The sequence below is a fragment of the Hyla sarda genome, chromosome 2, assembly GCF_029499605.1.
Source record: "Hyla sarda isolate aHylSar1 chromosome 2, aHylSar1.hap1, whole genome shotgun sequence".
In the NCBI taxonomy this organism is placed as follows: Eukaryota; Metazoa; Chordata; class Amphibia; order Anura; family Hylidae; genus Hyla; species Hyla sarda.
The window spans coordinates 495,399,012-495,424,971 of NC_079190.1; the positions used below are offsets into that span (position 1 = coordinate 495,399,012).

Below are 25,960 nucleotides of genomic sequence, written 5' to 3' on the forward strand. Positions count from 1 at the left end.
ATTGTCGCTCCTTCCCTTCTGAGCCCTCTACCGTGCCCGCTGAACACTTGACATACACATATGAGGTGCTTCCTTACTCAAGAGAAATTGGGTTACAAAGTTTGAGAGTATTTTACTCCTTTTACCTCTTGTAAAAATTCAAAAACTGGGTCTACAAGAACATGCGAGTGTAAAAAAAGAAGATTTTGAATTTTCTCCTTTATTTTGCTGTTATTCCTGTTAAACACCTAAAGGGTTAACACACTTACTGAATGTCATTTTGAATATTTTGACGGGTGCAGTTTTTATAATGGGGTAATTTGTGGGGTATTTCTAATAGGAAGGCCCTTCAAATCCACTTCAAACCTGAACTGGTTCATGAAAAATTCCGATTTTGAAAATTTTGTGAAAAATTTGAAAATTGCTGCTGAACTTTGAAGCTCTCTGATGTCTTCCAAAAGTAAAAACATATCAACTTTATGATGCAAACATAAAGTAGACATATTGTATTTGTGAATCAAAATATAAAATTTATTTGGAATGTCTATTTTCCTTACAAGTAGAGAGCTTCAAAGTTAGAAAAATGCAAAATTTTCTCACCAAATTTTTGAATTTTTCACCAAGAAATGATGCAAGTATCGACAACATTTTACCACAAACATAAAGTAGAATATGTCACGAAAAAAGATTCTCATAGTCAGAATGAAAGGTAAAAGCATCCCAGAGTTATTAATGCTTAAAGTGAAAGTGGTCAGATGTGCAAAAAACGCTCTCGTCCTAGAGTGAAAATTGGCCTGGTCCTTAAGGGGTTAAGGTCAGTGTGCATATATTGTGAATAGTAGACCCCACCTTATCTCAGTGAGGTTCAGGACGGCACTACCTGCTGTAATCCATGGAATACTCACCTAGAGTCGTCCTCATGTATTGTCATTTTCTGTCATGTTGAGGTCTCGTTCCTCTTTGTGTCATAAACCTTCTTTATATGTGCAGGAAATATGGAGGTTTGGTCTGTGAAATCCTTATAATATGTTGTATGTGATATAATATGGAGAATTACATCTATGTGAGATAAAGATGGAAAGTCCTGTGTATGGTGTCATGTCTGGAGGTGGAGGGACACAAGACATCATGGTTCCCAGTATACATGTTGTTGTGCTCTCCCCCTCCCCCACCCTTTTCCCCACAGGTTGTTTCTGTACTTAGTTATTCTGCCCAGCAACAGCTGTTCTGATAAGAGATGGATTCCTGGTTCTGATTGGACGTCCAGATTCTGCCCAGCAACCGAGATCTTCTGCCCAGCGATGCTTCTGCTCCCCAACAACATTCTGATTGGCTAATAGTGTTGAGCACGAATATTTGTCATGCAAATTATTATTGCGAATATCGTCAGTTCGCGATTTCACGAATATTTATAATATAGTGCTATATATTCGTAATGACGAATATTCATAATTTTTTTCACATGCAAATTTTCAATGAAAATTTTCGCATGGAAAAGCAAGTGAATAAACATAGCGAATATTCGAATTTCGGGAACATAAGACGAATAATCTTCAATATATTCCCGAAATATCGCGAATTCGAATATGGTCCCTGCCGCTCATCACTATTGGCTACAGGCCCAATGGAGGGAACAGGTTTTCCCCCTAAATACAGGACTCTGGTGTCTCCAGCTCAGTCAGCCTGTGGTGAAGATTAGGAGAAGTCTTGTGTGGACATGTTTATTATTATAGTTCTGGAATTTTATTACTACTACTTTGGTTTAACCCCTTAAGGCCATTTTTTTGCAAATCTGACCTGTGTCATTTTATGCATTAATTACTCTGGGATGCTTTTACTAATGAATTTGATTCCAAGATTGTTTTTTTTATGACATATCCTAATTTAAGATAGTGGTAAATTTCCGTTGATCATTGCATCATTTTTTGTGAAAATTCAAAAATTTCATAATTTTTTTTCAAATTTAGCATTTTTCTGACGTTGAAATTCTCTGCTTGTATGGAAAATGGGCATACCAAAATAAATTATTAATATAATAATTCACATATGCAATATGTCTACTTTATGTTGGCATCATAAGGTTTTCATGTTTTTACCTTTTGAAGACTTTAGAGGCCTTCTAAGTATGGCCGCAATTTTCCAAATTTTCACAAAAAATCTGTATTTTTAGTGACCAGTTCAGTTTGATGGGGATTTGAGGGGCCCTTCTGTAAGAAATCCTCCATAAATGACCCACTATAGAAACTGCACCCCTCAAAGAATTCAAAATGACATTCGGAAAGTTTGTTAACCCTTTAGGTCTTTCCCAGGAATAGCAGCAAAGTGAAGGAGAAAACTCAAAATCTCAATTTTTTTACATTAACATGGTCTTGTAGTCCCATTTTTTCATTTTTGCAAGGGGTAAAATGAGGAAAAGTCCCCCAAAATGTGTATCCAATTTCTCTCAAGAATGGAAATACCTCATATGTGGATGTAAAGGGATCTGCGAGTGCACTTGAGGACTCAGAATGGAAAGAATAGGGTTTTGAAGAGAGAATTTACCTGAAATGGTTTTTGGGTGCCTTATCGCATTTAGGAAGCCCCCATGGTGCTAAAACAGCAAAGAACCTCCAACATGGCACACCATTTGGGAAACTTAACCCCTCAAGGAATGTAACAAGGTGTACAGTGAGCCTTAACACCTCACAGGAATTTGATGAATTTTTGTGATGTGAAAATGAAGTGTATTTTTTTTTTCACTAAAATGCTCATGTTATCCCAAATTTTTCCTTTTCCCAAAAGGTAATAGGAAAAAAGGCCCCAAAATTTGTAACCCCAAATGTGGATGTAAAGTGCTCTCTGAGTGCACTACAGGGCTCAGACGAGAAGAAGGAAAATTTTGCTTTTGGAGAGAGAAATTTTTCTCGTTTAGTCCGAGAGGGTCTGTGGCATGGGACAGAGAAATAAGTCCTTGCTTCTCTCTGTAGTAGGTAGGTATGTCGATCCAGGCCAGGTGTCACAATCTTCACCACTTGCAGAACAAAGAAACAGAGGGAGGCTGTAGAACCACTGTGGGCCTTGTTTATGTGTTGCGCTAGTCTGGGGACATCTTGACCTTGTGCATTTAAAAAGCCCCGATGGTGCCAGAAAAAATAGAAAAAATGTGCCTCAAGCTGTTGTATAACTGCAACTCCCAGCATGCACAGAAAGCCAAAGGGCATGCTGAGAGTTGTAGTTTTGCCTCCAGCTGTTGCATAACTACAATTCCCAGCACGCCTCAGTGCATGCTGGGGGTTGTAGTTTTTCAGCTGCTGGAGGCACATTTTTTGCTGGGAGTTGATCTAATGCAACAGCAGAAGGCACACAAGCATTACCTCCTGCTGCTTCTCCCCTTGACCCGCCGCCGCTGCCCACAACCACTGCCCATCCTCACCCACTGCTGTCACCTCCAGACTCTGTCACCCATAAGGTGACCATCGCCACTGCCCATCACCAACCCAGCGAGACCCGTGATTGGTCGGCCGTTCTCGGACGATCACTCATGGGGATCGCGAGGTGGCACCAATTCCACCTCACTCGTGCTGGGCAAGTGTGATTGGTCCAGTCTCAGACAACACCAATCACTCTGATTTTCCAAGTCACCAGGTCACCAGTGACCTGATTGACCCAGAAAAGCCGTTATTCGTTGGTCAGAATTGACCGGCGAATCACAGCGATCACCGACAAGGGGGGTGCCCGGACACAGTGATCCAGGAACGCAGCGCCATAAATGTAGAAGAGGGTGTGGCTTATAAACTTCTATTACCATCTAATAATTGAGATTATATATAAGCCAAGTCTGCTCCTATACATAACATAATTCTGTCCACATTAAAAATTAGGTAACTTAATAAATAAGAAACTTGTGTATCTTACCACCGAGAGTACTTCTGGAGAAAAGAAAGATGGCTGCCTGGGGTCCATGGGAACACCTGTAGTCATAACCGGTTATCAGAGAAGAATGGGCTTATTGGATGAAGTTTTTTCCCTGACTCTTCATGGCTCCGCCCCCTCAGGTAGCCTCTAGGATCTTCGGTAATGAGGATCTGTGATGCTTCCTCTTCCTATCTCTTGCAGTTCCCGGTTTCAGTCTCCTGATGCCCCTCTCACCCAAGTTTTAACCTCTTTTCTATCGTAAGGATCCACTTAAACAAATATAATGTTCTCCAATGGTGACTGGTGGGTGTTAACTATGTAGATCAGAGTCTAGTTAAATGACATCACAGCTAAACATTAATTTACTATAATTTTGTTATAGATAAAAGATTATTGTGGCCGCCTTATCACCTGTATACACATAATCCAAGACAAGACAATGTCATTGATACTTCTCAGGCATCTCAAATAGATGGCCAGAGATATAGATAAATAGAATGAAATACACCCCATTGTTATACACACACATAGCTGTATCCAGGTGTACAGAGCAGACCCCCCCCCCCATTGTTATATACACACCCCTGTATCCAGGTGTACAGAGCAGACCCCCCATTGTTCTACACACACACCCCTGTATCCAGGTGTACAGAGCAGACCCCCCATTGTTATACACACACCCCTGTATCCAGGTGTACAGAGCAGACCCCCCATTGTTATACACACACCCCTGTATCCAGGTGTACAGAGCAGACCCCCCATTGTTATACACACACACCCCTGTATCCAGGTGTACAGAGCAGACCCCCCATTGTTATACACACACACCCCTGTATCCAGGTGTACAGAGCAGACCCCCCATTGTTATACACACACCCCTGTATCCAGGTGTACAGAGCAGACCCCCCATTGTTATACACACACCGCTGTATCCAGGTGTACAGAGCAGACCCCCCATTGTTATACACACACAGCTGTATCCAGGTGTACAGAGCAGACCCCCCATTGTTATACACACACCCCTGTATCCAGGTGTACAGAGCAGACCCCCCATTGTTATACACACACACCCCTGTATCCAGGTGTACAGAGCGGACCCCCCATTGTTATACACACACCCCTGTATCCAGGTGTACAGAGCAGACCCCCCATTGTTATACACACACAGCTGTATCCAGGTGTACAGAGAAGACCCCCCCATTGTTATACACACACACACACAGCTGTATCCAGGTGTACAGAGCAGACCCCCCATTGTTATACACACACCCCTGTATCCAGGTGTACAGAGAAGACCCCCCATTGTTATACACACACCCCTGTATCCAGGTGTACAGAGGAGACCCCCCATTGTTATACACACACCCCTGTATCCAGGTGTACAGAGCAGACCCCCCATTGTTATACACACACACCCCTGTATCCAGGTGTACAGAGCAGACCCCCCATTGTTATACACACACCCCCCTGTATCCAGGTGTACAGAGCAGACCCCCCATTGTTATACACACACCCCTGTATCCAGGTGTACAGAGCAGACCCCCCATTGTTATACACACACACACCCTGTATCCAGGTGTACAGAGCAGACCCCCCATTGTTATACACACACACAGCTGTATCCAGGTGTACAGAGCAGACCCCCCATTGTTATACACACACACAGCTCTATCCAGGTGTACAGAGCAGACCCCCCATTGTTATACACACACACAGCTGTATCCAGGTGTACAGAGCAGACCCCCATTGTTATACACACACCCCTTTATCCAGGTGTACAGAGCAGACCCCCCCATTGTTATACACACACACACCCCTGTATCCAGGCGTACAGAGCAGACCCCCCATTGTTATACACACACCCCTGTATCCAGGTGTACAGAGCAGATCCCCCATTGTTATACACACACCCCTGTAACCAGGTGTACAGAGCAGACCCCCCATTGTTATACACACACCCCTGTATCCAGGTGTACAGAGCAGACCCCCCATTGTTATACACACACCCCTGTATCCAGGTGTACAGAGCAGACCCCCCATTGTTATACACACACCCCTGTATCCAGGTGTACAGAGCAGACCCCCCATTGTGTAAAGAAATGACAGACAATGAGTTTCACTCTCCAGGACTTTCCTTGGAGACTTGTCACATATCATGGGTATTGTCTTGTGGAATCCATTTTGATTACTTCACACATTCCACTCTGTTTTTCTCAAACTTCCTGACTTGGTGAAAATTCCTTAAATTGAAGCATTTTGATTAAATATGGACGCTTTGGCCATGTTGTATCTTTCATATATTTTTCATATTAAAACATTTGATGATATCGGTACAAAATAACCCGACACTGTCCATGTCAGGAACTGTCCAGAGCAGGATAGTTTTGCTATAGGGATTTGCTCCTATTCTGGAGAGTCCCTGACATGAACATAGATGTCAGCAGAGAGCACTGTGGTCAGACTGGAAAGAAATTCAAAAAGAAAATAACTTCCTCTGCAACATACAGCAGCTGATAAGTACTGAAAGGATTAAGATTTTTAAATATAAGTCATTTATAAATATGTTTAACTCTGTGGCACCAGTTGATTTAACCCCTTAAGGACTCAGGGTTTTTCCGTTTTTGCACTTTCGTTTTTTCCTCCTTCCCTTTTAAAAAACCCTTTCAATTTTCCACCTAAAAATCCATATTATGGCTTATTTTTTGCGTCGCCAATTCTACTTTGCAGTGACATTAGTCATTTTACCCAAAAATGCACGGCGAAACGGAAAAAAAAATCATTGTGCGACAAAATCGGAAAAAAAACGCCATTTTGTAACTTTTGGGGGCTTTCGTTTCTACGCAGTGCATATTTCGGTAAAAATTACACCTTATCATTATTCTGTAGGTCCATACGGTTAAAATGATACCCTACTTATATAGGTTTGATTTTGTCGCACTTCTGGAAAAAATCATAACTACATGCAGGAAAATTTATACGTTTAAAAATGTCATCTTCTGACCCCTATAACTTTTTTATTTTTCCACGTATGGGGTGGTATGAGGACTCATTTTTTGCGCCGTGATCTGAAGTTTTTATCGGTATGATTTTTGTTTTGATCGGACTTTTTGATCACTTTTTATTCATTTTTTAATGATATAAAAAGTGACCAAAATACGCTTTTTTGGACTTTGGAATTTTTTTGCGCGTACGCCATTGACAGTACGGCTTAATTAATGATATATTTTTATAGTTCGGACATTTACGCACGCGGCGATACCACATATGTTTATTTTTTATTTTTTTTACACTGTTTTATTTTTTTTATGGGAAAAGGGGGGTGATTCAAACTTTTATTAGGGAAGGGGTTAAATGACCTTTATTAACACTTTTTTTTAACATTTTTTTTGCAGTGTTATAGGTCCCATAGGGACCTATAACACTGCACACACTGATCTCTAATGCTGATCACTGGCGTGCTGTCACGATGCTGGCAGGTAGTGGATCCTCTGTGCCAGAGAGGGATTGGCGTGGACCGTGCTAGTGGATCGGTTCTAAGTCACTACTGGTTTTCACCAGAGCCCGCCGCAAAGCGGGATGGTCTTGCTGCGGCGGTAGTGACCAGGTCGTATCCACTAGCAACGGCTCAACCTCTCTGGCTGCTGAAGATAGGCGCGGTACAAGGGAGTAGACAGAAGCAAGGTCGGACGTAGCAGAAGGTCGGGGCAGGCAGCAAGGATCGTAGTCAGGGGCAACGGCAGGAGGTCTGGAACACAGGCTAGGAACACACAAGGAAGCGCTTTCACTGGCACGATGGCAACAAGATCCGGCAAGGAAGTGCAGGGGAAGTGAGGTGATATAGGGAAGTGCACAGGTGAACACACTAATTGGAACCACTGCGCCAATCAGCGGCGCAGTGGCCCTTTAAATCGCAAAGACCCGGCGCGCGCGCGCCCTAGGGAGCGGGGCCGCGCGCACCGGGACAGGAGCGACGGAGAGCGAGTCAGGTACGGGAGCCGGGGTGCGCATCGCGAGCGGGCGCTACCCGCATCGCGAATCGCATCCCGGCTGGAGGCGGTATCGCAGCGCCCCGGGTCAGTGGATCTGACCGGAGCGCTGCAGTGAGGAGAGTGTAGCGAGCGCTCCGGGGAGGAGCGGGGACCCGGAGCGCTCGGCGTAACAGTACCCCCCCCCTTGGGTCTCCCCCTCTTCTTAGAGCCTGAGAACCTGAGGAGCAGACTTTTGTCTAGGATATTGTCCTCAGGTTCCCAGGATCTCTCTTCTGGACCACAACCCTCCCAATCCACTAAAAAAAAGGTTTTCCCTCTGACCTTTTTGGATGCCAGAATCTCTTTGACGGAGAAGATGTCCGAAGAGCCGGAAACAGGAGTGGGAGAAACAGATTTGGGAGAGAAACGGTTGATGATAAGTGGTTTAAGAAGAGAAACGTGAAAGGCATTAGGAATACGAAGAGAAGGAGGAAGAAGAAGTTTGTAAGAGACAGGATTAATCTGGCACAAAATTTTGAAAGGACCAAGATAGCGTGGTCCCAACTTGTAGCTAGGGACACGGAAGCGGACATATTTAGCGGAGAGCCATACCTTGTCTCCAGGAGAAAAAATGGGAGGAGCTCTTCTTTTCTTATCCGCGAACTTCTTCATGCGTGATGAAGCCTGTAAGAGAGAATTTTGGGTCTCTCTCCATATGATGGAAAGATCACGAGAAATTTCATCCACAGCGGGCAGACCAGAGGGCAAGGGGGTAGGGAGGGTGGGAAGAGGGTGACGGCCGTACACCACGAAAAATGGGGATTTGGAGGAAGATTCAGAGACTCTGAAGTTATACGAGAATTCGGCCCATGGTAGAAGATCTGCCCAGTCATCCTGGCGGGAGGAAACAAAATGTCGTAAATAATCACCCAAGACCTGGTTAATTCTTTCTACTTGTCCATTGGATTGAGGATGATATGCAGAAGAAAAATTTAATTTAATCTTGAGTTGTTTACAGAGAGCCCTCCAGAATTTAGACACGAATTGGACGCCTCTATCCGAGACGATCTGCGTAGGCAACCCGTGAAGACGAAAAATGTGTACAAAAAATTGTTTAGCCAACTGAGGCGCTGAAGGAAGACCAGGAAGAGGGATGAAATGTGCCATTTTGGAGAATCGATCAACGACCACCCAAATAACAGTGTTGCCACGGGAAGGGGGTAAGTCAGTAATAAAATCCATACCAATCAGAGACCAAGGCTGTTCGGGGACAGGCAGAGGATGAAGAAAACCAGCGGGCTTCTGGCGAGGAGTCTTATCCCGGGCACAGATAGTGCAGGCTCGCACAAAGTCCACAACATCCGTCTCCAGAGTCGGCCACCAATAGAAGCGAGAGATGAGTTGCACAGATTTCTTGATGCCCGCATGACCTGCGAGATGGGAGGAGTGACCCCATTTGAGGATTCCGAGGCGTTGGCGTGGAGAAACAAAGGTCTTTCCTGGAGGAGTTTGCCTGATGGAGGCTGGAGAAGTGGAAATCAGGCAGTCAGGAGGAATGATGTGTTGCGGAGAGAGTTCAACTTCAGAAGCATCCGAGGAACGAGAGAGAGCATCGGCCCTAATGTTCTTATCGGCAGGCCGAAAGTGAATTTCAAAATTAAATCGGGCAAAGAACAGAGACCACCTGGCCTGGCGAGGATTCAGCCGTTGGGCAGACTGGAGGTAGGAGAGGTTCTTGTGATCGGTGTAAATAATAACTGGAAATCTTGATCCCTCCAGCAGATGCCTCCATTCCTCAAGTGCTAATTTAATGGCTAGAAGCTCTCGATCCCCGATGGAGTAGTTCCTCTCCGCCGGAGAGAAGGTCCTAGAAAAAAACCCACAAGTAACAGCATGCCCGGAAGAATTTTTTTGTAGAAGGACAGCTCCAGCTCCCACTGAGGAGGCATCAACCTCCAATAGGAAGGGTTTAGATGGGTCAGGTCTGGAGAGCACAGGAGCCGAAGAAAAGGCAGACTTGAGCCGTTTAAAGGCGTCTTCCGCTTGAGGAGGCCAAGACTTGGGATCGGCATTTTTTTTGGTTAAAGCCACGATAGGAGCCACAACGGTAGAAAAATGTGGAATAAATTGCCTGTAATAATTGGCGAACCCCAAAAAACGTTGGATAGCACGGAGTCCGGAGGGGCGTGGCCAATCTAAGACGGCAGAGAGTTTGTCTGGATCCATTTGTAGTCCCTGGCCAGAGACCAAGTATCCTAGGAAAGGAAGAGATTGGCATTCAAACAGACATTTCTCTATTTTGGCATAGAGTTGATTGTCACGAAGTCTCTGAAGAACCATACGGACATGCTGGCGGTGTTCTTCTAGATTGGCAGAAAAAATCAGGATATCGTCCAGATATACCACAACACAGGAGTATAAGAGATCACGAAAAATTTCATTAACAAAGTCTTGGAAGACGGCAGGGGCGTTGCACAGGCCAAAGGGCATGACCAGATACTCAAAGTGTCCATCTCTGGTGTTAAATGCCGTTTTCCATTCATCCCCCTCTCTGATGCGGATGAGATTATAAGCACCTCTTAAGTCCAGTTTGGTAAAGATGTGGGCACCTTGGAGGCGATCAAAGAGTTCAGAGATGAGGGGTAGGGGGTAGCGGTTCTTAACCGTGATTTTATTAAGACCGCGGTAGTCAATGCAAGGACGTAGAGAGCCATCTTTTTTGGACACAAAGAAAAATCCGGCTCCGGCAGGAGAGGAGGATTTACGGATAAAGCCCTTTTTTAAATTTTCCTGGACGTATTCAGACATGGCAAGAGTCTCTGGGGCGGACAGAGGATAAATTCTGCCCCGGGGTGGAGTAGTGCCCGGGAGGAGGTCGATAGGACAATCATAAGGCCTGTGAGGAGGTAGAGTCTCAGCTTGTTTTTTGCAAAAAACATCCGCAAAGTCCATATAGGCCTTAGGGAGACCGGTTACAGGAGGAACCACAGAGTCACGGCAAGGGTTACTGGGAACCGGTTTTAGGCAGTCCTTGGAACAAGAGGGCCCCCAACTCTTGATCTCCCCAGTGGACCAATCCAGGGTTGGGGAATGAAGTTGAAGCCAGGGAAGTCCAAGGAGAATTTCAGAAGTGCAATTGGGGAGGACCAAAAGTTCAATCTTCTCATGATGAGATCCGATGCACATTAGAAGGGGCTCCGTGCGGAAACGTATGGTACAGTCCAATCTTTCATTGTTTACACAATTGATGTAGAGGGGTCTGGCGAGACTGGTCACCGGGATGTTGAACCTGTTGACGAGAGAGGCCAAAATAAAATTTCCTGCAGATCCGGAGTCCAAGAAGGCCATAGTAGAGAAGGAGAAGGCAGAGGCAGATATCCGCACAGGCACAGTAAGACGTGGAGAAGCAGAGTAGACATCAAGGACTGTCTCACCTTTGTGCGGAGTCAGCGTACGTCTTTCCAGGCGGGGAGGACGGATAGGACAATCCTTCAGGAAGTGTTCGGTACTAGCACAGTACAGGCAGAGATTCTCCATGCGGCGTCGTGTCCTCTCTTGAGGTGTCAGGCGAGACCGGTCGACCTGCATAGCCTCCACGGCGGGAGGCACAGGAACAGATTGCAGGGGACCAGAGGAGAGAGGAGCCGGGGAGAAGAAACGCCTCGTGCGAACAGAGTCCATATCCTGGCGGAGCTCCTGACGCCTTTCGGAAAAACGCATGTCAATGCGAGTGGCTAGGTGAATGAGTTCATGTAGATTAGCAGGGATTTCTCGTGCGGCCAGAACATCTTTAATGTTGCTGGATAGGCCTTTTTTAAAGGTCGCGCAGAGGGCCTCATTATTCCAGGATAATTCTGAAGCAAGAGTACGGAATTGTACGGCATACTCGCCAACGGAAGAATTACCCTGGACCAGGTTCAACAGGGCAGTCTCAGCAGAAGAGGCTCGGGCAGGTTCCTCAAAGACACTTCGAATTTCCGAGAAGAAGGAGTGTACAGAGGCAGTGACGGGGTCATTGCGGTCCCAGAGCGGTGTGGCCCAAGACAGGGCTTTTCCAGACAGAAGGCTGACTACGAAAGCCACCTTAGACCTTTCAGTGGGGAACTGGTCCGACATCATCTCCAAGTGCAGGGAACATTGGGAAAGAAAGCCACGGCAAAACTTAGAGTCCCCATCAAATTTATCCGGCAAGGATAGTCGTAGACCAGAAGCGGCCACTCGCTGCGGAGGAGGTGCAGGAGCTGGCGGAGGAGATGATTGCTGAAGCTGTGGTAGTAACTGCTGTAGCATAACGGTCAGTTGAGACAGCTGTTGGCCTTGTTGCGCTATCTGTTGTGACTGCTGGGCGACCACCGTGGTGAGGTCAGCGACAACTGGCAGAGGAACTTCAGCGGGATCCATGGCCGGATCTACTGTCACGATGCCGGCTGGCAGGTAGTGGATCCTCTGTGCCAGAGAGGGATTGGCGTGGACCGTGCTAGTGGATCGGTTCTAAGTCACTACTGGTTTTCACCAGAGCCCGCCGCAAAGCGGGATGGTCTTGCTGCGGCGGTAGTGACCAGGTCGTATCCACTAGCAACGGCTCAACCTCTCTGGCTGCTGAAGATAGGCGCGGTACAAGGGAGTAGACAGAAGCAAGGTCGGACGTAGCAGAAGGTCGGGGCAGGCAGCAAGGATCGTAGTCAGGGGCAACGGCAGGAGGTCTGGAACACAGGCTAGGAACACACAAGGAAACGCTTTCACTGGCACGATGGCAACAAGATCCGGCAAGGAAGTGCAGGGGAAGTGAGGTGATATAGGGAAGTGCACAGGTGAACACACTAATTGGAACCACTGCGCCAATCAGCGGCGCAGTGGCCCTTTAAATCGCAAAGACCCGGCGCGCGCGCGCCCTAGGGAGCGGGGCCGCGCGCGCCGGGACAGGAGCGACGGAGAGCGAGTCAGGTACGGGAGCCGGGGTGCGCATCGCGAGCGGGCGCTACCCGCATCGCGAATCGCATCCCGGCTGGAGGCGGTATCGCAGCGCCCCGGGTCAGTGGATCTGACCGGAGCGCTGCAGTGAGGAGAGTGTAGCGAGCGCTCCGGGGAGGAGCGGGGACCCGGAGCGCTCGGCGTAACACGTGCATTAACACGCCTGTGATCAGCATTATCGGCGCTTGACTGCTCCTGCCTGGATCTCAGGCACGGAGCAGTCATTCGTCGATCGGACACCGGGGAGGCAGGTAAGAGCCCTCCCGGTGTCTGATCAGCTGTTCGGGACGCCGCGATTTCACCGCGGCGGTCCCGAACAGCCCGACTGAGCAGCCGGGTCACTTTCACTTTCACTTTAGAAGCGGCGGTCAGCTTTGACCGCCGCTTCTAAAGGGTTAATACCGCACATCGCCGTGATCGGCGATGTGTGGTATTAGCCGCGGGTCCCGGCCGTTGATTAGCGCCGGGACCGACGCGATATGATGCGGGATCGCGGCGCGATCCCGCTTCATATCGCGGGAGCCGGCGCAGGACGTAAATATACGTCCTGCGTCGTTAAGGGGTTAAAAAAAAAAAAAAAAAGTGTTTTCCACCGGAGTACTCCTTTAAGTATCTGGTATTTTGGTTAGAATTATGTAGCTATATATTCTTGGTGAATAATAATTTTTTATTAAATTATAATTTATTTAACCTTTAGTAAAACATTGTGGACGATTTTATCCACCAGCTCAGTTGTGTGTTTATTTTAGAGGAAAGTTGGGTGGGACCTATGGGGCCATGTTCCTCGTCAGGAGAGAAAATGCTGATTGTTTCCCCTGATTATCATATGAAAAGGTCTTGGAGTATCCCCGGTATCTCTTACAGATGTGAATAGGGGTGAGACCAATATGTCTCCACCCTACAATACAATGTGTGAATGAAGGCTGATCCCAGGAGGCCATAGAATGCTAAAACTGGTTGGACAGGTTCTGGCCCCATCATTCTTACTTTACATATTGTAGGTGGGGGAGGGGAGGCCAATCTGATGGTGAAAAGGGTATAAAAGACCCCAGCATGGCTCATATGGGAGAACTTACCAGGAGAATATACTTGGGACACTGGAGACACTGACTGGAGATAGAGACCTGAGTGTGTGGAGGGTCCATGTATGGTGACTAGAACATCTCTGAGGTGACTGGAAGTAGAAGGAATTCTTAGATATTGTAATTGTTTCATATTTGTTGTTTATGTCGTGTGTATATTGTATGTGGGCTGGTAGGGTTGTGTCCAGGGAGGCTTTTTAGTCCCAGTCTGGCCCTGTCTGCGGCCATCACTGAACCCCACAATAATTGTAGGAAAGAGACTGGGATGATTGTTGATCCTATGTGATCACCACTTGAGGAGATCCTTGTGCAGATTGGTTCATACCTTCTAGGGTGGGGGGGGGGGGTGTAACGCTCACCTGGATAGAAGATAAACTAAGGTTCCTATATGTTTTTTCCTCAGGTCTATAATATGGAATCTTTGCCGGAAAGTTCTGGAGGAACAATGAGCGGACTAGAAAACCCCATATCAGAGAATGGTAAGAGCCTTTCATACATCTTATGTTTTATTCTGTCATTATAAATTGCAGACTGAGGTTCCTTAAGATATTTCTTCCTGCTTTTTAGTGGTGGAGATGTATATTGTATTGATAGCGCGCATCATAGACAGGGAGTGGGCGCAGGGCAGAACATGGGACAGGGAGATAAAGGGACGCGTTTCAGGTGTTCAGATCACCCTTAATCATACTAAAAACTATCTGGCCGCAGCCATGTGTATATAAAGATCACATGACCTCCTACCAATAGGATTGGAAAGCATGTTTACCCTTCACATACATGATCATAAGAGAGGAAAGTATTATAACATTATATCTGTATAAGTAAACATTTTGGTCTTTTTTATTGTTATATTGGCTATTTTTGCTCAGCTTGCTGGGTGCTGTAGTACATTACATGTTTTGGTATGCTTTTCTGTCTTGAGAGTATTGCAATTCCCAATATTGTTTGTGCCTTACTTCTCTTGTGAATGTGTATTTAACCCCTTAAGGACCAGGCCATTTTACACCTTAGGACCAGAGCGTTTTTTTCACATCTGACCACTGTCACTTTAAACATTAAAAACTCTGGAAATCTTTTAGTTATCATTCTGATTACGAGAATGTTTTTTCGTGACATATTCTACTTTAACATAGTGGTAACATTTTGTGGCAACTTGCATCCTTTCATGGTGAAAAATCCCAAAATTTGATGAAAAAAATGAAAACTTTGCATTTTTCTAACTTTGAAGCTCTCTGCTTGTAAGGAAAATGGATATTAAAAATACATTTTTTTTTGGATCACATATACAATATGTCTACTTTATGTTTGCATCATAAAATTGATGAGTTTTTACTTTTGGAAGACACCAGAGAGCTTCAAAGTTCAACAGCAATTTTCAAATTTTTCACAAAATTTTCACACTCACTATTTTTCAGTGACCAGTTCAGTTTTGAAGTGGATTTGAAGGATTTTGATATTAGAAATACCCCATAAATGACCGCATTATAAAAACTACACCCCCCAAAGTATTCAAAATGACATTCAGTAAGTGTTTTAACCCTTTTTTTTTTTAAACTGAGTTTATTGAAATGTGAGTACATCGTAGATACAGGTCAATAAAAGGAGGCATTGTGGAAGAAGAAAAAAAAATGGCATGAGGCATCATATACAGTGACACAGTATGCATGTAGATAGGCACAGCACGATGCCGACATCGATGGTAACATATAGAGGATGTACCTCACTAACAACTCAACTTACACAGATAAACTGCATTCAACCAACCACATTAGTGGGAACCAATGCAACCAGGGGAAAATGGGATGGAGAAGGGAAATACACAGTAGACAACACAGACCACGGGACTCACAAAGACAAACGTAACATACTACAAACACACCAGGGGCTCCGTCTCCTTGGGCAGAAGAAGGGGGAAAACGGTGGGAAGAGCAAGAGGTAAAGAGGAAGAAGAAGGGATGACCAGAGAGCAGGAAAAGGAGGGAACTAGAAGAGTGAGAAAGAGGGAAAAAAGAAGAAATTAGGTAGAGGCAGTGTTCTATTGATCTCTAAGTGCAATGAACCTGGAGGCCGTATAGGTGGCTCGGGGGTGAGCACACCAAGCTCCCCAGATGTTATGAAATTTACCGGGGCACTTGAGATGTTTGTACACCAAGTACTCGTAATCCACTGTCGTATTAACCAAAGATCGCCAGCCGGCCATGGTAGGGGGTTCCTGGGCCATCCACTTTAATGCAATTGCCTTACGAGCAAGGAATAGAGATTCCTTGAGAAAAATAAGTTCATAATGGGGCCATGTGTCCTCATCAAGCAGTCCCAGGAGGCAGTTCCTAATGTCTAGTTGCAGGGACCTACTCACCAGGGAGTCTAGGAAATCCACCACTTTAGCCCAAAAGGAGTAAACTTGCGGACAAAACCACATCAGATGCAGAAAGTCTGCGTTCGGTAGGCCACACCTGTGACAATTTGCAGATGTGCATCTAACCACCAACAAAATAGAACCAGACTGTGTTAAATATATAAATTCGATTTATTAACATATATGCAAAAAATGTATGACAAACATTTAAAAATGGAAAGAATAAAATACGGCACTAGAGTCACAACCGCAGAAGATTGGAGACGGCAGGATGGAGGTCAATACATGGAATACATAGTATGCAGGGAAAATGAGCACAGTATCTTAGTAATACAAAACATGTGGTACTGGTTACCAAAGGTAGTCAAAGAATAAATAATGTTACATTTCAAGAAGTGAAACCAATATACCACAAAAGTAATGATATAACCTGTGAAAAAACATGGAAAAGCTAACAGATGTTAGACAAACCACATAAAAGGTCCTCCTGCCATGCAGACACACACCTGCCAGCTCCTACCCCAACGTACGTTTAGCCTGTGCATCTACCCATCTTGCTCAGTCTGAGAGGGGATAAATACGACTGATGAAAGATGTACAGCTCTGTTAACCTGTTATTGATGGCAGGAGACACAGACAAATGAGAGGAGAGCGCCTCGTCCCACTCCTCACTAGTGAGAGAGGGGACTACTCGCCGCCACTTAGGTTCAACAGTCAACGGATCCCCCCTCATCTTAGCATCCAGCAGAACTGTGTATAAGGAAGAGATAAGTCCCCTAGGACCCTGAGTATGGAAGACACCTATTACCGGGAGAGTAGAAAAGTTAACAGAAGGATCAGGAAACTGAACTGATTAGGCATGGCGGAGTTGGAGGTACCGAAACTGAGAGTTATTCGGCAGAGCATAAGTGGCCTGAAGATCAATAAACGATTTAAACCCACTGTCATCTCTAACGTCCCTCAGGGTAGTGATCCCATGGGACCTCCAAAATTGCGGATCCAGGGCATCTGAGAAATGAGGCAGTAAGGGGTCAAACCACAGTTGCCTGTCTAACACCACACCAGTGAAGAAGTGTAATTTTTTAGTTGCCCTCCAAACCTGAGCCGCCAGTCTATGAAGAGGTAACCATGATCCCCCGTCCCACCGGCTCCCTTCAGAACCGGCCACAGGTGTTGCAGGTTAAGGCTGACAACCAAGTGATGTTCACTATTCGGGAGAGAAAGGCCCATTACCCACTGACGTAAATATCTCAGTTGTCCAGCTAAATAATAAAGGTATATATCAGGCAGTGACATCCCGCCGCTGAGGCTAGAACATTGCAGAGTGCATAATCTGAGTTTAGACCTATTGGTGCCCCAAACAAAGCCCTGGAATAAGGCATGTAGTTGTGCAAAGAAAGACTTGGGTATGGGAGTAGAGGCATGTTCCACCATATACAGGCATTTGGGAAGAATCACCATTTTAATAAGGTAAATGCGGCCTGCCACCGATAGCGGCAGCGTAGCCCACACCCTGAATTTGTCGCGAGCAAGCGCCAAAAGAGGCAGGATATTAGCCTGAGGATCATTGCCAAAAGTTCTGTCAATGTAGATGCCTAAGTACTTGAAAGAGTCCACCACCCGCAAGGCACCAGCATCTCCACTCCATAGGTCAGGGCGAAGAGGCATAAATACAGATTTTGACCAATTGATGCGTAGACCTGAATAAAACCCATAGGTGTCAATCAGTAAGATACTAAGGGGTAAGGTAACAACAGAATCATCCATGTATAGAATCATGTCGTCAGCGTACAGGCCTACCCTATCCTCCCTCAAGCCGATCACCGCTCCGGCTTACAATGCATGCTGACGGATGCGTAATGCTAACGGATCTATAGCTAGAAACAGTAAGGGAGAGATAGGGCAGCCCTGCCGTGTACCTCGGGCTAACAAAAAATAAGGGGACAGTGCACCATTAAGAACCACCCTAGCTCGGGGAGAAGCATACAGGATGGATATCCATTTAATAAAGTGTGGGCCGAAGCCAAATCTCCGCAGAATGGCAAGCAGGAACGGCCATTCCACACAGTCGAAGGCCTTGGCGGTGTCTAAGGACGCCATAGCCCAGTTCCTCTTGTCAATCACTCCCACCTGCACTAACACCTGAGTCCTGCGGATATTGTCAGAAGTAGAACGTCCAGGCATAAAGCCAGTAGATGCCAATCATCAGGGGGGAGTAGATGCCAATCAGCACAAATGGCAAGTTGTCAATGAGCGCATATAGAGAAATATATGTACCGTCTGGAGCCACCTGGGACTGCCTGACCTCCCATTTTAGAGATTTGTGTATAAGAAATGATACGCCCCTCGAGTGTGACGAGTGGCAAGAATGAAGAGTCCACTGAACCCAGGGGCGAAACAGCCAACGGGTAGAGGTGTACTCTAAATGTGTTTCCTGAAGGCATACAATTGAGGGGTTGTACTTACGGATGGTAGCGTAAACCATAGAACGCTTCCTCGGGCAATTAAGGCCCCAAACGTTCCAGGACAAACAGCGGATCACAGCCATGGGTACACCTGAAAAATAAAAGGAGGAGAGAAAGAGAAGAAGCACCAGAGCAAGAAAGGGACAGCAGCAAGAGGGGAAAAGAAAAGAGGAGCGGAGAGCCACGAAAAACGTAGACATACAGACAGCAGACAGGACAACGCCACAAAAAACGGGAGGGAAAAGGGAAACTGCACTCCAAAAAGTGCGAGCCATAGGTGTGGCAATCACCGCAGAACGTGGTCTAACACAAGACCGTTCGACTAGGGTATACATTATAAGGGGAAGAATCTGTGCTGTAGTGAAAAACAAAATAGGAGGACACCATACCCAAGGGGAAGGGCACAGGGATCCCTGGAATACAACCCCCACAAACAAATATCACCCATCAATACAATCTGAAAAAGGAGGGTCCCTGAAATACAAGGGCACGAAGAGTAAAAGGCTAAAACTGTAGGTGACTAAACAGTACATGAAAAAACATTATAGGTCCAGGAGCCATAGCAGCGGATCCTCATAGGTAGGATACCATGAAGTACCCTGGTCCGGGCCATCTAAAGGAAGAAGGACGGAGTACGGACTGTCACAGGAATCATGAGCAGGAATATTGTCCTCCACATGTATAGGGACCAGGGACAATGAGTAGGAGAATCGCACCAAGTAGGCAGCAGATGACGAGGAAGGGACCAGGGAAGGAAACAGGACAGTCAGGGCAGCAGTCCGGATCACCGACTGTGAGAGGGCAGTTGGAGAACAGATTAGTCGGGTACAATTACTCACAGTCAGCACGGTCAAAGTCCAGGAGTCCAGAGCGGGTGCAAGTCAGCAGGATCTTGACAAATGGGGGCAATAAAGTAGAACGGGTAAGCCAGCGCCACTTCAAGCTCCAGGCCTAGGGCCGCCGTCCGGCGAGAGGCCCACACCTCAGCCTCCCGGGGATCCTGGAAGAAGATAGCCCTCTCGCCATCCACTACTCGCAGCGTGGCAGGGTAGATCATAGAGTAGGGCACATCCATATCCTTAAGTTTACGTTTCACCGCTTGAAACGTGGCTCTCCGCTTCGGTAGGTCAGGGGAAAAGTCCGGGAAGATTGACACCGGGGCCCCATTGTGGGTAATTGCTGGGAGGCGGCGGAGCAGACTCAGCGCCAGATCCCGGTCGTTGCAATTCAACATGTGGGCCAGCAGCGGTCTCGGAGGAGCACCCGGAGGCAGAGGGCGCGTGGGCACCCGATGGGCGCCCTCCACCGTGAAGGCCGAGGAAAATGGCGCGTCAAGTAAGAGTTCTTTAAGCCACCACTCCACGAATAAACCCGGATAAGGGCCCTCGGCATGCTCAGGCAGGCCAATTATCCAGAGGTTGTTCCGGCGGAGGTTTTCGAGGTCGGCTGCTTTCTCCCTCCACTGCTGTGCCGAGCGATCAAGCGACTCCACTGTGGCCGATAACGGAGACATCCGGTCCTCCACCGCGGATATGCGATCCTCTGTCTGGCGCACTCGGTCACGCAAGGTATGAAGGTCCTGCCTGATGAGGCCTATGTCAACCTCACCTCCTCCAGCATACCGGTGAGGGAGGTCTTGCAGGCCGTGATGGCAGATAGCAGTTGTGTGGACACTTCCTGCAGCGTCGGTTCTCGCGGAGTCCCAGCAGAGGGTGTCTCCGGTGTGGTCTTCGCGGTAGATGAAGAAGTGGCGGCAGAGGCCTGGGGGGAATCGGCGCCATCTTGTGAGGTAACACTCGCGTATGTTTGCAGCTTCGCCGTGGCCGCAGAACCAGTTTTGTTGGCGGACATAATGGAGCTAAGGGACCCACTTCGGTTCCGAAGCCTCTGGGGGAGAATCCAGGAGTCCAGGAAGAGGGCAGGATTATGGAAAGCACAGATTCAGTACGGAGCTATACCACCATGCGTCTGTGCAGCTCGGTAGTCAGGCCACGCCCCCGTGTTTTAACCCTTTGGGTGTTTCACAGGAATAGCAGCAAAGTGAAGGAGAAAATTCCAAATCTTAATTTTTTACACTCGCATGTTCTTGTAGACCCAAATTTTGAATTTTTGCAAGGGATAAAAGGAGAACATTTTACTGGCATTTGTAGCCCAATTTCTCTCGAGTAAGCACATACCTCATATGTCTATGTAAATTGTTCGGCGGGCGCAGTAGAGGGCTCAGAAGGGAAGGAGCGACAAGGGGAATTTGAAGAGAACATTTTTCTGAAATGGTTTTTGGGGGGCATGTCACCTTTAGGAAGCCCCTAGGGTGCCAAAACAGCAAAAAATAAATAAAAATGGCATACCATTTTGGAAACTAGACCCCTCGGGGACCGTAACAAGGAATTAAGTGAACCTTAATACCCCACAGGTGTTTCATAACTTTTGCAAATGTAAAAAAAAAAAAAAAAAAAAAAAAAGATTTTTTACATAAAATGCTTGTTTTCACAAAAATTTTACATTTTTAAAAAGGGAAATAGCAGAAAATACCCCCCAAAATTTGAAGCCCAATTTCTCCCGATTCAGAAAACACCGCTTGTGGGGGGTGAAAAGTGCTCTGCTGGCGCACTACAGGTCTCAGAAGAGAAGGAGTAACATTTGGCTTTTTGGAAGCAAATTTTGCTGTGGGGGCATGCCGCATTTAGGAAGCCCCTATGGTGCCAGGACAGCAAAAAAAAAACACATGGCATTATATTTTGGAAACTAGACCCCTTGGGGAACGTAACAAGGGGTAAAGTGAACCTTAATACCCCACAGGGGTTTCACGACTTTTGCATGTGTAAAAAAAAATTTTTAATTTTACCGAAAATGCTTGGCAGGTGATTGGCGGGGAATTGTACACCGCCGATCACCATTTATTACAGAGTCATCGGGTCACAAGTGACCCGAATGACCCGAATCGCCGAAGATCGCTTGCGTGATTTTGCAAGCGATCTCTGGCGATCGTCGGGACCCCCCTAGGCATTTGCACGGCATGCCTACTGAACGATTACAGCAGACATGCCATTCCGATCTCTGCCCGGCGCGCGGCAGAGACCGGAGAAGAACCAGGACCTTCGGGAACGTCCTTGGTCCTTAAAGCCCAGGGTGCGGGGACTTTCCAGAACGTCCTTGGTCCTTAAGGGGTTAAAGAGTTAATATTTTCTTCAGTCCTACGGGAAGAAGATCATGTGATCTTTAGTCGTACATGGCCGGGACTTGATAGTTTTTAGTATGACTAAGGGTGATCTGAACGCCTGAAATGCGTCACTTTATCTCCCTGACCTGTGTTGTGTCATTTTAATGTAATGGAATAAAGAATCTTGGATTTCATCCTATATCTCTGCTGGATCTTCTTGTTCTTATATAGAATCTGTTCCATGTGACTTGTAAGTATCTAATATGATGTTAGTATTGAAGAGGGGATCAAACATATAAGTCTGGACACTATAGGCCTTTAGGTGTAACCTCTCTTCTGGGTAAAATCTTTGAAGGTTTTCTAAGAGGTTCTATCCTGAGGTATCTCAGGGACAATAACCTTATCACACACATCAGTATTGGTGTATGAGGGATCGGTCCTGTCAATCCAATCTGATCACATTCAATGAGCAGGGCCGTTCTAGTTGTCTTTGAGTCTGTGAGATAGAAAGGGATTAAAAATATGGGAAGATATGTGTTAATAACTGACTATAAGAAACAGTGAGGGGTATTAAACCCTTTCTACCGCTTCATGTACTATAATGATATGGCGGTATTAACGGTGCATGGAGCGGACTTAGGAGCTGAGTCTTCTCTTTACATGGTGGGTGCTGGATGTGTAAGGACTTGTTCACTTCATGATTTGCCCTTATGTAACATGTATACATTGGTATCTTATCAAATTCATATATATATATATATATATATAATAGATACACGTACTGACATGGCCCTATTCACTTTCATAGCCCAAACATAGTCAACTAGTGACCAAGTATTGGCCATTTCTTTCATGTATATGAGTTTTTACCAGGACTTAAAATTGTATCAGACTACACTTCTGGTAAATACATGTATATGTGTGGGAAATGGGCTGAACGTAGTCACCTGTCCTGAGATATAGAGATTTTATTATCTGACCACAAATCTGCACATTTCCTCCAAATATCAACCGGGCAATAAGATTAGTTTAGAAGGGGTGTGAATCATAAGCTCAGGGGGTGTGAATGTGAGATCAATGTAAATCTCCATAAGATTCACGCCCCCGGAGCCTGAGATTCACACCCTCTTGTATAAGAAAGATACCGGAAAAGGGAGCAAGGGGGCTGTATAAACATAAAAGTTTATTTTCTTTATATTCTGTAAGTAATTAGAAATAATTGAGCCTGTTATCTACATGTGTTGACTGTATTGTGTTTTACTCATTGTATTGATTTTAACATTGATCTCACACAGGAGAGAAGCCATTTTCATGTCCGGAATGTGGAAAATATTTTAGTAAGAAATCACATCTTGTAACTCATCAGAGAACTCACACAGGAGAGAAGCCATTGTCATATCCAGAATGTGGAAAATATTTTAGTAAGAAATCACATCTTGTAACTCATGAGAGAACTCACACAGGAGAGAAGCCATTTTCATGTCCGGAATGTGTGAAGAGTTTTAGTCATAAATCAAGTCTTGTGGAACATATAAAAACTCACACAGGAGAGAAGCCATTTTCATGTTCAGAATGTGTCAAATGTTTTAGGAATAAATCACATCTCATGGAACACATTAAAGCTCACACAGGAGAGAAGCCATTTTCATGTCCGGAATGTGTGAAGTGTTTTAGGAATAAATCAAATCTTGTGGAACATATGAGAACTCACACAGGAGAGAAGCCATTTTCATGTCCAGAATGTGTGAAGTGTTTTACACACAGAAAAAGTCTTGAAAAACATATGAAAACTCACACAGGAGAGAAGCCATTTTCATGTCCAGAATGTGTGAAGTGTTTTACACACAAAACAAATCTTAAAAAACATATGAGAACTCACACAGGAGAGAAGCCATTTTCATGTCCAAAATGTGTAAAGAGTTTTAGTCAAAAATCTAATCTTGAAAAACATATAAAAACTCACACAGGAGAGAAGCCATTTTCATGTCCGGAATGTGTGAAGTGTTTAACAAACAAACGAAATCTTGTGCAACATATGAGAACTCACACAGGAGAGAAGCCTTTTTCATGTCCAGAATGTGTAAAGAGTTTTAGTCAAAAATCAAATCTTGAAAAACATAAGAGAACTCACACAGGAGAGAAGCCATTTTCATGTCCAGAATGTATGAAGAGTTTTACACAGAAAACAACTCTTTTACATCATATGAAAACTCACACAGGAGAGAAGCCATTTTCATGTTTAGAATGTGGAAAATCATGTACTGAAGAAACAACTCTTGTGGGACACCAGAAACAATTTTCATGTCCTGAATGTGCAAAATGTTTTACTAATAAAACAAATCAGAAGGACATCTGAGAAGTCACACAGGAGAGAAGCCATTGTCATATATAGTATGTGGCTAATGTGTTAACCAAATATCAAATCTGTGGATCATCTAAGAACTCAGACAAAGGAGAAGTTATTTTCATGTTTAGAATGTGTAAAATATTTTTGTCTGAAATAAAATCTTGTTCATCATCTCAGTCTATGTATGTGGGAAAGGTTTGTGAAACATCTGAGAACTCACACAGGGAAGAATCAATAGTCCTGTGCAGTATCCTGTAAATGTTTTATGTAATCACCGAAGAAATTCCTCCTGATCTATCAAATCAAAATGTAAAACATAGCCTTTAATAGTATCAATTAAAATTGTCTAGAAATTGGCAATAAAACAAAAAAATATACATAGTGAGAAGCGTTAATTTCTAACGCAAATTTGTTTTCCCTTAGTCCTAACAGCAGCACAAGTGGGGTGTTTCTGCCCCTGTGAAGCTGGCAGGACGGTGGAATTTTTAATTCCGCCCAAGCAATTACAAAATTGAACCCCCCATTTAAGGCCTCCTCCCCAGGCCATAGTGCTTTAATAACAAGCAAAATTATACAAACTACAAGGGCGGGAAATTTGTGTGCTGCTGTTAGGACTAAGGGAAAACAAATTTGCGTTAGAAATTAACGCTTCCCTGTCGTCCTAACCAGCAGCACAAGTGGGGACTTAGCAAGTAACAATCACAAATAGGGAGGGACTAAGGAGGAGCGGCACTTAGGATGGAACGCCCAAAGGCCAGCTCTCCCATACGTTTGGCATTAACCCGGTAATGTTTGATAAATGTGTTGTGTGTGCTCCAGGAGGCAGCAGCACAAATCTGTTCTAGTGGAACGGACCTTATTTCAGCAAAGGAGGTAGCAACTGCCCGGGTAGAGTGGGCAGTAACAAAAGAAGGAGGAGTTAGCTCCTGAGCTATAAATGCCTCCCTGATTGCCTCTTTGACCCATCTACTCAGAGAGGGTTTGGAGGCCTTTAGACCTTTGTTCCGTCCTGAAAAAGAAATTAAAAGGTTTTCGGATCTTCTGAATTCACCAGTTCTTGAGATGTATATCTTGAGACTTCTTGAAATGTCCAAGGAATGGTTAGCAGCTTCCTCAGAAGAGGAAGGGTCTGAGCACAGAACTGGTAAGGAGATAACTTGGTTAATATTAGAAAAGGTTGGTACCTTGGGAACAAAGGTCGGTAGATATCTCAACAAGACTGTCTTGTAAAAAGAGAGTATAAGGCTCAAAAGCCGCAAGGGCCTGAAGCTCGCCAATTCTTTTGGCTGAGGTTATAGCCAACAAAAAGGTGACCTTAAGGGACAAGTACCTAAAGTCCACTTGGTCCAAAGGCTCAAAGGGGGGAGAACTCAACCCATTGAGAACGACAGACAAATCCCATTGAGGAATAGGCCTAAGGACTGTAGGCTTAAGTCTTTCGGCTCCTTTGAGGAACCTCTTGATTAGGAGATCTTGAGATAAAGATCTGCCTAGAGAGGCAGAGAGTGCAGCAACCTGCACTTTTAGAGTGGATGGGCTAAGACCCTTGTCAAGGCCATCCTGCAGGAACTTAAGCAAAGCAGAAAGAGGAGGATCTGAGGCAACTACCTCTTTCTTCGCAAACCATTGTAGGAAAATCCGATTTATCCTGGAGTAAGCTCTATTAGTAGATGCTGCTCTTGAGTGAGCAAGGGTTCTCAAGACCTCCGAAGAGAGACCACTACCTAGTAGGGTCCTG

The 25,960-nt window shown here is 45.4% G+C and overlaps 2 protein-coding genes across 2 annotated transcripts in view; one reads left to right on the plus strand and one right to left on the minus strand.

Moving 5' to 3' along the window:
* Positions 1-25,960, minus strand: part of LOC130357179 (zinc finger protein 84-like) — a 378,316-nt gene that overhangs the window by 219,543 nt on the left and 132,813 nt on the right. The window lies entirely within an intron of this gene.
* Positions 14,307-24,387, plus strand: LOC130357180 (gastrula zinc finger protein XlCGF57.1-like). Its single transcript, XM_056559708.1, has 2 exons — positions 14,307-14,373; positions 23,171-24,387. Exons 1-2 carry the CDS (start codon positions 14,307-14,309, stop codon positions 24,229-24,231), a joined length of 1,128 nt encoding a protein of 375 aa, XP_056415683.1. The 3' UTR covers positions 24,232-24,387.

Excerpts from the sequence above, each read along its gene's own strand:
- LOC130357180 (XM_056559708.1), top strand. The coding sequence starts at position 14,307 with ATGGAATCTTTGCCGGAAAGTTCTGGAGGAACAATGAGCGGACTAGAA. Across the intron at positions 14,374-23,170 it reads AAACCCCATATCAGAGAATG|GAGAGAAGCCATTTTCATGT; the intron begins GTAAGAGCCTTT and ends GATCTCACACAG.